The sequence below is a fragment of the Symphalangus syndactylus genome, chromosome 4 (genome assembly GCF_028878055.3).
Source record: "Symphalangus syndactylus isolate Jambi chromosome 4, NHGRI_mSymSyn1-v2.1_pri, whole genome shotgun sequence".
Classification (NCBI taxonomy): Eukaryota; Metazoa; Chordata; class Mammalia; order Primates; family Hylobatidae; genus Symphalangus; species Symphalangus syndactylus.
In genome coordinates, this window is record NC_072426.2 from 15,813,684 (window position 1) to 15,826,784 (window position 13,101).

The 13,101-nt window shown below is 38.8% G+C and overlaps 1 protein-coding gene across 2 annotated transcripts in view; it reads left to right on the forward strand.

The window, feature by feature from the left end:
- TENT5A (terminal nucleotidyltransferase 5A) overlaps positions 1–13,101 on the forward strand; it is a 380,492-nt gene that overhangs the window by 187,679 nt on the left and 179,712 nt on the right. The window contains exons 1-2 of one of the 2 annotated variants that reach the window (XM_055274167.2): positions 6,082–6,210; positions 10,718–10,762. The exons of the other annotated variant lie outside the window; for it this stretch is intronic. Coding sequence (XP_055130142.1) covers positions 10,718–10,762 — 45 coding nt within the window. The 5' untranslated portion in view covers positions 6,082–6,210. Of the gene's footprint in view, positions 1–6,081; positions 6,211–10,717; positions 10,763–13,101 lie in introns of those variants that run through there. 2 annotated transcript variants of the gene reach the window in all.

A 13,101-nucleotide genomic window follows, 5' to 3' on the forward strand; every position in this document is an offset into this window, starting at 1 on the left:
ACACAGGGAGGAGTGGTTTGTTTTGGAATTCCTGGTGTTTCAATTCTGATACTTTTCAAGGGAAAGAAAATGATCACTAAAAGAGTAATAGGTAGACAAAGTAAGTTGCGTTGGGCAATTGTGGCTTTTGACCTGAATAATTAGGTTTTCTCTCTATGTGTTTATGTGTGAACCTAGTAATCCAAGTAGCAAAATGGGCTAACAGCATTGCACATTTATCTTCATCTGTTACATGAGAAAATGGTAGGGTAACACAAATGAAAGAGGTTTTAAGGAAACCAGTTTGGCAGGGCCACATTAATATTTAAGAGTTGATTAACACAATATCCTGCTTTAAGTTTAGTCTGAAATAACTTGGAAAACTTTCAGACTGATCAAGTAGTATAAAATAAACATAACTTCATTCTCTTGGCCACAAATTTCAAATTCTGTGATAAGATAACCTAAAGAGCTTTATCCCTTCTTGATGCATTTCCCAATTTTATCTTGAATTCCAAATTTAAAGAAACCATCATTATTGCCTAAGTTTTGTGGGGTTGCTTCTATTGCTGTCACTTGCCAAGTGTAATCAGTGAGTTTACTAGTTGAACCACAAATACATAGTATTAACCATGTTCTAAAGATTTAAAAAGTGAAAGGAGATAAGGGACTTGCTGTAAAGTCTTTGTCATTTTCCTGTGAAGTGCCAGCCAAAAAGGCACTTTTCTAAGAGGGAAAAAGAAAATACTTGAGAACTTAAACTCTTTGGCAGTGCTTAAGCTTTTCCTGAATTCCTTCATTAGAAGAAGTCTGTGGCATGGCACCTACTGAATACTTTTATGGTGTTTTCATGGCATTTACACTCATCCTTAGCTCTCAGAGAGCTTTCTTCAGTAACCAGGTCTTTTGGGACAGCAGACAGGAAGAAGGATAATTATGAAGAAAGCCAAGTTCACAAAATTGCTGAGATAATTTAACTTCTTACATGGCCAAACCCACATAAGATGAAGTCATTTGCATGCTGCCTAGGACATGCGTTTTCCATAAACCCTACCACTGACTCATGGTGCTTAGTCATCAACATTCTAATGTCCCCACCTGTAAAACAAAGATAATAGTATCAGTCACATGGACAGTGATGAGACGAAACTGCTTTTAGAGGACTTTGACCTTGCCAGTAAGTGAAGTTCACATAACTGTGTTCTTTAGCAGAAAGATGTTTTATTAAAGAAGAATATGGACAAGCAACGATCTCTGAAATGTTTTCAGAGCTTCTCTGGTGTTACATGCAGAGTAAATATTTTCTTTAAATTAGATGAAAAATGTGAGTAGTCCTTTTATATACTGTCATGAAATTGCTCTCTTTGTGTTATGTTACATAATGATTTCCTTTCAGTTTTGTGATTCTGCCATTTTCTGATGAATTATTGATATTTAATCCTCCCGCTAAGACCACAGCATTTATGTGGAAGCTTCCACTCTGGCATTTGCAATTCTCCTTGTCCTGATTTTTAATTTTTCTACAGCACTTCTCTTTCTCTTTCAATATAGTTTATGAGTAATTTATTGATTGATTACATTAAATGTTTGTTGTTATCATCCCCCGCTGGAATATAATTTCTAGGAGTTTACACATTTCTGTTTCGGTTAATAACATATCCCCAGTATCTAGAACATCTCCTGACATAGAATATTGGTTAAATAGTTCCACTGAATAAATGAAGTATTTGTTTGGATTCCAGGGCTTCCACTCAGTTTCTACAACTTAGAGCTGAAATTTGACTCAGGTTTTTGAACTAATCTGGCCCTAAATCCATCCACTAACACTTTCTTTGTTCCCTATCGTCCTACCTTCCTTCCATCTGTCTGTTCTCAGCTTCCAGTCTATTTAGGATTTACTCTTTCCATCGCTACCCGAAACAGTGCGAAGAGAGTATCGCTCTCTCATTTGCTTGGTTTTGACACTTGCTTTTAGCTATTAGTTGTGATTCTCTGACTAACGGCTACTACAATCTGGTGAATCATTTATCTGAAGAAGAATTATTGAGGCACAATCAATAAGTACAAAATGGCTGCCAGTGCTTCATGGGGGGAACGTATGTGTGGATGCTGGAATTGATAGTCCGTGGGACAGTGTGTTACAAAGGGCCCTTCTGGCATCTGATTATCTTTCAACAAGAAAAGCATGCATACCGATCATGTTATTATGTGGCCTTTTAAACTTTCAATTCATTTCAGATGTGGCTTCAACTAATGTGTCATCCAGAGTTTGTTCGCCTGTTGGATGATTCATTCATTGATCTTCCAAACAAACAGATGGTGGGTAGGGGAGAAGATAGTGGAAAAAGAAAGGAAAGAAAGAAACAAAAGGGGAAATAATGTTGACATGAAGATGTCTGTTTTGTGATTTTTTTATCTCTTAAAATCTAGAAATGACTATCTTGGTTTCTTCTGTGAAAAATTCAAACTAGTAATACCATAAACTTGAAGTAAGTTCCATGGTTTAACTGAAATATCTGCAGTATTGTTTGTTTTATGGTTGTCGTTTTCATCTAAATGAAGATGATATTGATATAGGACAGTGAGGCTAGAACATAAGTAATACATTGGATTTGATGACTCTGGTTGAAAATATTAAACATTTGGGGTAAAAAGGGGTCACATCATGAATGGTTCTTTACTTTGTACTCAAAAGAGTCAGGCCATAAAATTTATTGCATGTTTTATGGAAAGCCAAAAATAGTGTGTGTTTTTTGTCAAGACACTTCTTTGTGATTCAGTCAACAAACATGACAGTACCTTCCAAGTCCAAGGCGCTGTGCCTAGGGCTACAGCAGGAGAGAGAGATGGGATGATGAGAGCTAAAATTTTGCCTGTTTCTTTCAAAAATTATTTTTAAGCCTCACTAAACTCTTCAATGCAGGTATTATGTTTATTTTCTAAGCACAAAAACTGAAGATGAGAAAAGTTAAGTAATTATTCCAAAGTCACATTGCCTATATGTGGCAGAAGCAGTATTCAAAATGGTGGCACTAAACCTATGGTATTTTGACGAAGCCACCTTCGAAATATTCACAACCCAGAAGAGACAATCTCTCTCTCATTCGCTCAACTTCTCTCTGTCTCTGACTCACTCAATCACACACACACACACACATACACACACATGCACCTAGAATATAAGGGAAGATGTAATACCTAAATAAATAAAAGGGGGGAAAATACTCACTTATTTGATGATTTTGAGTATATAGATTTGAAGGGCTTCCTTAAATGCCTGGACATCTGGCTGAGTACAGTAGTTCATGCTTGTAATCCCAGCACTTTGGGAGGCCAAGGCGGGAGGCTCACTTGAGCTCAGGAGTTTGAGACCAGCCTGGGCAGCATAGCGAGGTCCTGTCTCTACAAAAAAATAAAAAATTAGCCAGGCATGGTAGTACATGCTTGTAATCTCAGCTACTCAAGAAGCTAAGGTAGGAGTATTGTTTGAGCCTGGGAGGTTGAGCTGCAATGAGCACTCTAACCTGGGCTACAGAACAAGACCCTGTCTCAAAAAAAAAAGCCTGGACATTTGCCAACATTTCACATTGTCGTCTGGTTATTCAGTGACATGCATGTATTCACAACTATCCATGTCTACTTTGTGCACATGCTAAGTACTGAGATGCTGACATACACACGTACTTAAGACGTACTGTTACCTTTGAGTCTTAGTTTTATGCAAGACAGTGATATATCGAAAAACTGTTATAGTATTGGCCAATTATCCAATTCTTTTGAAAATATACCAGGTAGAAAAACAAACTGCCTCCTTCAACAGAATAAAGAAGGTACATTTGGTGGTTAAAATGCGATAATCCTGTATGGAAAGGAAAGTGGGGCTTAAGTAATACAATGAGGCTTAACTGAGGACAAATATATTCCATTCCATTTTCCTATCCTTCCCTTTCAAAGCATTGCTTTGAAGCTCTGTCTCCCTCATTGTGTTCATATTTTGCATCCCTTGGAAAAATATTTTTTTCAGAGCCTACAGATGGCAATTAGATGACAGGATTGTGGAAAATAATTATTTAAAAATGCATAGAACTTTGAAATCCTTGGAGAAAAGTCATTGCATGGCTATATAAATCATGGATGGTGGTTACACTACAGTCACTCAGCCCAATATAGCAAACTATTAGTTTGCATTTCCAAAGTAATATCTAGTTGAGGGAATGGCGAATACTCTGTCAAATACTAGGAACAATCATGTTTCACTGGAAACAATGTCAATTTAAAATATCTTACAATTTTAGAGAAGTGTGAAAAAATATACATCTTAGAATTGGTGAAGTAGGGTGTAGATTCAATAAAGTTCTCCAACAAAACAGAACTGATAGGATGTGTATGTATATAGAGAAAGAAAGATTTATTTTAAGGAAATAGCCCATGTGACTGTTGAGGTTGGCAAATCCAAAATCTGCAGGGTAGTTTGGCAGACTGGAGACCCAGGGAAGAGCTGCAATTTGAGTCCAAAGGCAGTCTCCTGGCAGAATTCCCTCTTCCTCTGAGGAGGTCAGGCTTTTTGTTTTAAGGCCTTCAACTGATTGGATGAGACCCACTCACATCATGAGGTGTAATCTGTTTTACTCAAAGTCGACTGATTTAAAAGTTAATCTCATCTAAGAATATCTTCATAGAAACATCTAGAATAATGTTTGAACAAATATCTGGGTATAGTGTCTAGCCAAGTCGACATAAAATTAACCATAACGGCCGGGCACGGTGGCTCACACCTGTAATCCCAGCACTTTGGGAAGCCAAGGCGAGCAGATCACAAAGTCAAAATATTGAGACCATCCTGGCCAACATGGTGAAACCCCATTTCTACTAAAAATACAAAAATTAGCTGCGCATGGTAGCATGCTCCTGTAGGTCCAGCTACTTGTGAGACGAGGCAGGAGAATCGCTTGAACCTGGGAGGCAGAGGTTGCAGTGAGCCGAGATCATGTCACTGCATTCCAGCCTGGAGACAGAGCGAGACTCCGTCTTAAAACAAACAAACAAAACAATTAGCCATCACAGGGTGACATCAGGAAGTATGGGGAGAGTCTGTTCATTGACAGAAATGTTATTACTAGAAGTCACTCCTAAACAGAGTCCAGAGACCAGATGGGACAGAACAGCGAGAACTTTGCTCTGCCTTTCAAGGCTTCTGTAGGGGTTGGAGTTTATTGTCTCTGATCTCTTCAGGCCCTTCCCTCAGAGAAAAACATCCATAACACACCAAACCCAGACCTTAGAGCCCAACTGTGGTGCAGTATGAAGGGGAAAAGTCTGTCCTTTTCTCCACATCACTAAAGTTTACATTTTTCTGTTTTCCTAACTTAATAGAGGCTAGACACCCAAGGGGAGGGTGGGAGATGTACAGAGAAATCACCTATGCTTCAAATATATGAAATATGGTGTTTTTCTAAGTTTCAGTTATCTCTTCGTAGTTGGAACTTGTGTAAGTGGACAGATGAAGGGTAGGGGGGGATGGAGAAAGAGAAATTGTGGGGGAGGAGAAGCTCAGACTCAACACTGTCTCCACCCACCCTCCTGTCAGACTACACTTCAACCCTAACCCTAACCTCAGTCTCCCACCACTGAGCCTCTCTCCAAGCCCTCCTGGATCCACTGCTCTTCCTCTTGCTAATGCTGCTAAGGTCTATTGTTGGAAACAGTAATTCCCTGTTAAATATTACCTACATTCAATATCTTTCCTTCTAGCCTATTGCACAATCCTTGAACCACTGACTCACACTTGCTTTACATAAGTATATATATTTTGGTTAAAATCATAGACTTTGAAGTCACCAAATTTCTGCCTCACCTCTTGTGTTCAGTTCTCTCATCCATAAAATTGAGATAATGATAGTTCTTATGCAATAGGTTAGTTAGGAAGAGTAAATGAAACAGGATAAGGAAAATTCTTAGTACAGGGCCTGGCAAGAAATGAGCTCCCAATAGTTGTTTGGTATTATCATTCTCTTTTATCTGACATAGTTTCCCCATGAGATCACAATGCTGATTATTTGAAAACTGAACTGGTAAACAGATTACAAAGATGAAGAAGTAGGGTCCCTTCTTTTGGCCAGCTCCAAGGATAATTGGAGTGATACTATGATGTGCTTCTGTTCGTTTTCATCCATGTCAACCATGAAAGACAGCGTTGATCTCAGCCTGAGGTAGAGGTCAACTGTCTATGTGGTGAGAGTAACAACAATGATATAATGACAATCCAGGTAGCCTCTTGGCTTGATGTGGCCCATGGACGTGTTTTGTGTGGCGAAGGGTTTTTGGTTTTTGTTTTGTTTTCAATGAAGCAGCATGCCTTTAGACAGGGCCAGTGCTCTCTCCAGCCACTCTTTATTGCCTTGTAACCATCGTATCACACATTCAAACATATTTACCTGTCCATCCATGTCATTGTCCTTGAAGTTGTGACCTACTACTATACATCATAGGGAGATATAGTAAAGGTTTCAAAGCAGTGAATGGTTCAATGTTCCTCACTCTTAAAAACATAACAAACAGCATAGTTAAAAACAAGTCCTATTTAGGAAATGAGGTAAGAAGTGAAAAGCTAATCATTTGCTCATCCTAAAGAAGCATTCTTAAATTTGCATATATGTGTATTATTATTATTTTCTTAAATTATACTTTAAGTTCTGGGGTACATGTGTGCAACGTGCAGGTTTGTTACCTAAGTATACATGTGCCATGTTGGTTTGCTGCACCCATCAACTCGTCATTTGCATTAGGTATTTCTCCTAATGCTATCCCTCCCCCAGGCCCCATCCCCTGACAGGCCCCAGTGTGTGATGTTACCCTCCCTGTGTCCATGTGTTCTCATTGTTCAGCTCCCACTTATGAGTGAGAACATGCTGTATTTGGTTTTCTCTTCTTGTGTTACTTTGCTAAGAATGATGGTTTCCAGTTTTATCCATGTCCCTGAAAAGGACATGAACTCATCATTTTTTATGGCTGCGTAGTATTCCATGATGTATATGTGCCACATTTTCTCTATCCAGTCTATCATTAATAGGCATTTGGGTTGGCTCCAAGACTTTGCTATCGTGAACAGTGCTGCAATAAACATACGTGTGCATGTGTTTTTATAGTAGAATGATTTATAATCCTTTGGGTATATATACAGTAATGGGGTTGCTGGGTTAAATGGTATTTCTAGTTCTAGATCCTTGAAAAATTGCCACACTATTTTCCACAATGATTGAACTAATTTACACTCCCACCAACAGTGTAAAAGCATTCCTATTTCTCCACATCCTCTCCAGCTTCTGTTGTTTCCTGACTTTTTAATGACTGCCATTCTAACTGGCATGAGATGGTATCTCATTGTGGTTTTGATTTGCATTTCTCTAATGACCAGTGATGATGAGCTTTTTTTCATATGTTTGTTGGCTGCATAAATATCTTCTTTTGAGAAGTGTCTGTTCATATCTTTCACCCATTTTTTGAAGGGGTTGTTTGTTTTTTCTTGTAAATTTGTTTAAGTTCTTTGTAGATTCTGGATATTAGCCCTTTGTCAGATGGATAAATTGCAAAATTTTTCTCCCAATCTGTAGGTTGCCTGTTCACTCTGATGATAGTTTATTTTGCTGTGCAGAAGCTCTTTAGTTTAATTAGATCCCATTTGTCAATTTTGGCTTTTGTTGCCATTGCTTTTGGTGTTTTATTCATGAAGTCTTTGTCCATGCCTATGTCCTGAATGGTATTGCCTAGGTTTTCTCCTAGGGTTTTTATGGTATTAGGTCTTACATTTAAGTCTTTAATCCATTTGAGTTGATTTTTGTATAAGGTGTAAGGAAGGGATCCAGGTTCAGCTTTCTTATGTGTATTATTTTAAGGGATCGTGTGTGTTCTGAGTCCAAGGAAATCCATGGTAAAAGTAATGGGAGCCTTTGGATAGTGTGAGTTAGAATTTAACCTCACTCCCATTTAGGGTCTCCCTTTAGGTTTTCCTAGGATTCCCCCAGAGTGTCTTACAAGTGCTTAGACATAGATCCTATATGACACACTACAGCATGTGTCACTTTCTACTTTCCTGCCCCAGTGCCCTTAAGCGAAGGTCATGTCAAACAAAGCTGGATGAAATAACCTCCTTCTGGTCCCTCCATAAGCTTTCTTTTCTAGTATATGTGCTGCTGAAGCAAGCACCATAAGCTTCCTTTCCTAAATGCAATGCCTCTGTAAGTTGACATCAGCATCTCTTTGGGACATCCATACCTATGCAGATGCTGAAACCACTCCAAGATACACCAGTGTCACTTCCCTGCCAGGCCCATTACCTCTGCCCCCACATTTCCTCTGGATACTGCAGCCTGTGTGTTTGGGCATGAATGTGCTTAAGTCATCCAGGTACCAAAACTATGCTATCTTCCTCACAGATATGGAGTAATCACCACCTCCCACAGCCACTTTTGTGTCACTGGCTGGCACATAGGCATCACCAGAGCATTTTCTAAGCTCCAGTGCTTTACAGAGTGAAGGGAGACCTTCTAGGTTTTCTCAAAACACCTCTGCTCCCTAGCACCTAGCTGTTTGTGTGTGATGGCAGACCTAAGAGATAGACACCATGTAGCACTAAGAACTGAGTGATCCTCAGATACCTGAAGTTTAGCTAGGTTAAGTTTACTTGCCTGATTCTCCTTTCCTGCAGGATGAGTTTTTCCTTCAGAGGCTACTCTTCAATTTAATTAGAGTTGTACTGGTCTTGTCCCATCAGGGCCATAAGTGCACACATGTACAACAGAGTACTCAGAAACATAAGTGCACATATGTGTAACAGAATACTCAGAATAAATCAAATTTAAATCCTCTTATAGGCTGGAAGGTCTTTTAAAATAAGCTCTACTTTCTGGTGCCTCAAAGATGAGCTAGCTGATCATTCTCCTTTGGGTAGATTCCCTTAGTCTGAGAAGAACCACCTGGATGTATTGCATGCAAAGCTGATACTCCAGTTCAGGGAGAGCATATAGTGGGACTAAATTGAGCCACGCCTGGATCCAGCTCTATAGATGGATAGAATCCCCATACCCCTCTGTGAAACTCAGTGCCCTAAAGAGATTGGAGATTACAAGATACAAATTCTGGAAAAGTACTTGCTACACAGGGGCTTGTGGGGTGGAAACTCTTCAGGTCCCAGGTCTTCCACTTTGTGTTTTAGTTTTAAAAACATACCCAAGGGACTGGCAGTAACCTCTATTCAGGTGAGATGGCAAGTAAGACTAAAGAGCTGCTCTGAAATTAGTCACCAAGCAATAGTCCAGGAAAGCTGGAGGGAAATGGATCCATACTAGCTTTGTAGATTGCACCCAGGATGTGGGTTGTGAGAGTGGTGACTGGCTCTGGGATGTTCAGAGTGGTACTGGGATCTCCTCTAACCCACTTCTAGGGTGCCACCACATGCTTTGGAGGAAGTGGCTGCTTCTGAGTGACAGGCAATGGCTAACACTCAGCACTGTACACTTGGCAGCTGGGCTAATTTTGAGTGTAAGCTTACTGCTGGGGAGGGTATGTCCTCCTTCCCACAGGAATTCTGTGTCTTGGTAAGGTTTCAACACACTAGTGAGTAGAACTTGGATTAGAGTGTCTTGGTTTTGGCAGTCAATCTGCACTTCAGCAAAAATGAAGTGAAATAGGGCATACTGCCCCCAATAGCTCCATCATGCACATGATGACAGCTTCTGTGAAAGCTGCCAAGATTGCTCAGCTTCAGAACAATGCAGAGGTAGCTCTCAATAACTTTACACTCAGTAACATGAAAAGATAAGGTTTTACGCAGCACTATTCATAACAGCCAAAAGCTACAGACAACCCAAATGTCCATCAGCAGATTAATGGATAAAAATGTGGTATGTAAATGATGAGAACTTATGAACACAAAGAAGGGAACAGCAAACACTGGGGTTTACTTTAGGGTGGAGGGTGGGAAGAAGGAGAGGAGCAGAAAAGATAACTGTGTGGTTCTGGGCTTAATACCTGGTTGATGAAATAATTTGTACAACAAACCCATGTGACACAAGTTTACCTATAACAAACCTTCACATGTACCCTGAACCTAAAATAAACGTTTAAAAAATGTTATATGTACATACAATGGAATATTATTTGGCCTTAAAAAGGAATAAAATTCTGATACATGCTATAGCATGAACAAACCAAAAGGACATTATGCCTCGTGAACTATCACAAAAGAACAAATACTGTATTATTCCACTTATGTAAGGTGCCTAGAGTAGTCAAATTCATAGGGACAGAAAGTAGAGTGGTGGTTACCTGGAGCTAGGGGCAGAACAGAATAGGGAATTATTGTTTAATGGGTAACAGAGATTCTGTTTGTGATGATGAAGTTCTTGAAATAGACAGTGGTGATGATTGGAAACAATATGAATGTACTTAATGCCATTGAATATAGGTAAAATCTATATTTTACCACAGTAGAAAATTTTAAAGAAGTAAGGTGTTAGAGGTTGGATTGGTGGATAACTGCATTTATTGCTACTCTGATCATATGGGATCTAGAAATCTATGTAACTTGAATATCAAAGCAAATCTGATCTTATTTTTACTTATGAGTTAGTGATGTCAGGAGAATTCTGTATTACGAAAATCTGATGTACAAAAATACAAACAGAAATGAGCATCCTTTAATTTGAGAGATTTCTTCAAGCCTTTAAATTATTTATTTTAGATGGATCCCCATCCATGTACCTTTGCTCAACTGTCCTCAGACCAGGTAAGGTTCAAAATCCAAATATAACTACACCTAGGAAATGACTGTGAACCATGTCCTCCAAATTGTTCTGCCAGCGGTACTGTGTGGAATTTTTAGGCTTCTTATTTCCGTACTCAGTTCCCCTTCCACACCAAGCCCGTTGCCCAATCCTCATATTGTAGTGGGAATATGAACTGTGTGGGGATTTTGTTAACATGCATCTTCTGATTCAATAGGACTTAGACTGCATTTCTCACCAACTCCAAGTGAGCATGCTGGTCTGAGAAACACCTTTTGAGCAGCAAGGCCCCGGTCATGCTCCCTTTTGTGTCTGGTGGGTCTTTTTTTGTGTCTTGGTGTGGGTCTTTTTCTTTCACTGGAACGCATGCCACCTTGAAGGCCGAAACTTGGACTCACAACTGTGTATCTCTTCCAGCCTCCAGCATGATGCCGTATGCAGACATAGAAGCCCACAATACTGGTGCAATGATTAGTGTCAAATTACAAAAATGTAAACAGCAAATATAGAAAGAAAAGAGGAAGAAAATATTAATTAGAAAATAAAAATGGAAAAACTGTGAATAGTGTGTGATATCCCAGACGAATAGACTTTCCTAAGTAAAAGAAATGAGCTTTATAATACTTCAGTGCTCACATGGCCTTGATTAAAAAGTTTAATACTCAGGAAAATATGTAGGAAAAAGTACAGATGATTTTCTTATTAGGCTGACAAGTGGCATCTTTGAAAGGAATTTTATCTTTCAAATTTCAAAAAGGCTTGTCTCATTGCACACATGAAAATCAAACCAATTCTTGCCTGTCTAAATTAATTTCCAAGGATTCTGTGTGTGGGGCACCATATAATAATTCCGCAATATTTAACATAGTGCTTTGTCCTTAAGCAACTATGAACAATTCCTCAGCACTGCTGTTCTTCTTTGGAATAAGTCTACATGATAGGCCTCAGGAAATAAATACAATCTTAGAGTGTAAGAAAATCAGTTAATGAAAAATATAATCATGAGTGAAACTGATCCTTGTTGATGTATAAAATAAATTTTATGCTACATAGTTATAAGGTTGCTGATGAGAAATATCTTGAAGTAGGTTGTGAATTTTAAGTTTGCACAAGTTTTGTTTTTTCAGAATCAAAATGTATTTCATTCTGTGATCTTCCTGTGATGCTAATTCTTCCGGGGTCACAATTTTTTCTTGTATTATTCAGTGGGCAGATTAATTTCTCAATATGTGCTATTCTACAATTGAGATGCTTAAATCTTCGCCAGCACTGATCTCTTCCATTTTCTGTAGCACATAAAGTGAAGTATAATACTCATTTTTCTACATCAGACAGGTCTTTCTGATACAGCTTTCTTCACAGGCACCACTAACAAAAGTAGAGACCCTCATTCATCCCTGTGTTTACCATTGGGGGGAATGTTCAGTCCAACCCATCTTCTTAAAGCAGATCTGATGACCAGAGAGCCTCCCTCCCTGATAGTTTATTATGTCTTGATCTCTGTAAATTGGAGGCCGTAAATTTGACAGCAGCATTACAGCCTCTGAATTGAATGTATAATTTAATTTATAAACTCATGTTCTCCATTTCAAGAATTGTAACAAACAAAGTGTGTACTGATTTTCTAGCATGAATTAGTTTTTTGGTTAGTTTGAGAATTGACATGGTTTGAGCCTTTAATACATATGAATTCTTAAACACTTGTTTCTTTAATCTGCTAGTTCTCATCTCTCTCTCACTATTTATTTGAAAGGCTTTGAAGTTTCTTATTACAAATTACATGAAACATTGATTAACCCCATAGATTTATTTAAGTGCTTTTGTTATTAGATATTTTAGAGAGACTCACAGAGCAGAAGGGCAAAAATTCTGTAATTAATCAGGATTGCCTGGCTCTATTGCTACAGCGTCAGTGAATTGGTTCCCAGTAGGAGAGTTAATAGAAAAACATTCAATTTTAAAATGGCCTGGATGCATCAAAGGGATTAAGCTGTAATACGTTTAATCCCTGTAACTCAAACAAAGAGAAAATTTTCCTGAGCAATGAACTGCATAATGTGTTTGTGGGGCAGCAAATGATAATTGTGGAACATCAGCTAAACAGCCAACTTTGTAGCTCAGCCATTTCGCATGGCACATCCAGAGTGACGACCCAGGGGATTTAGCAGCTTTTAAATGCTAGCATTTGAGTGAAACTAAAATGGGTGCTATTTTGGAAACTCCTAGTCTCAGGAATTCTCAAGCTATCAGAGATCCTACTGACAAGGCTTTAGGTTAAAACTCCAAGGCAGGAATGGCAATTACGTGGTACACAGGCCACAACATCCCCCAATACAGGGCT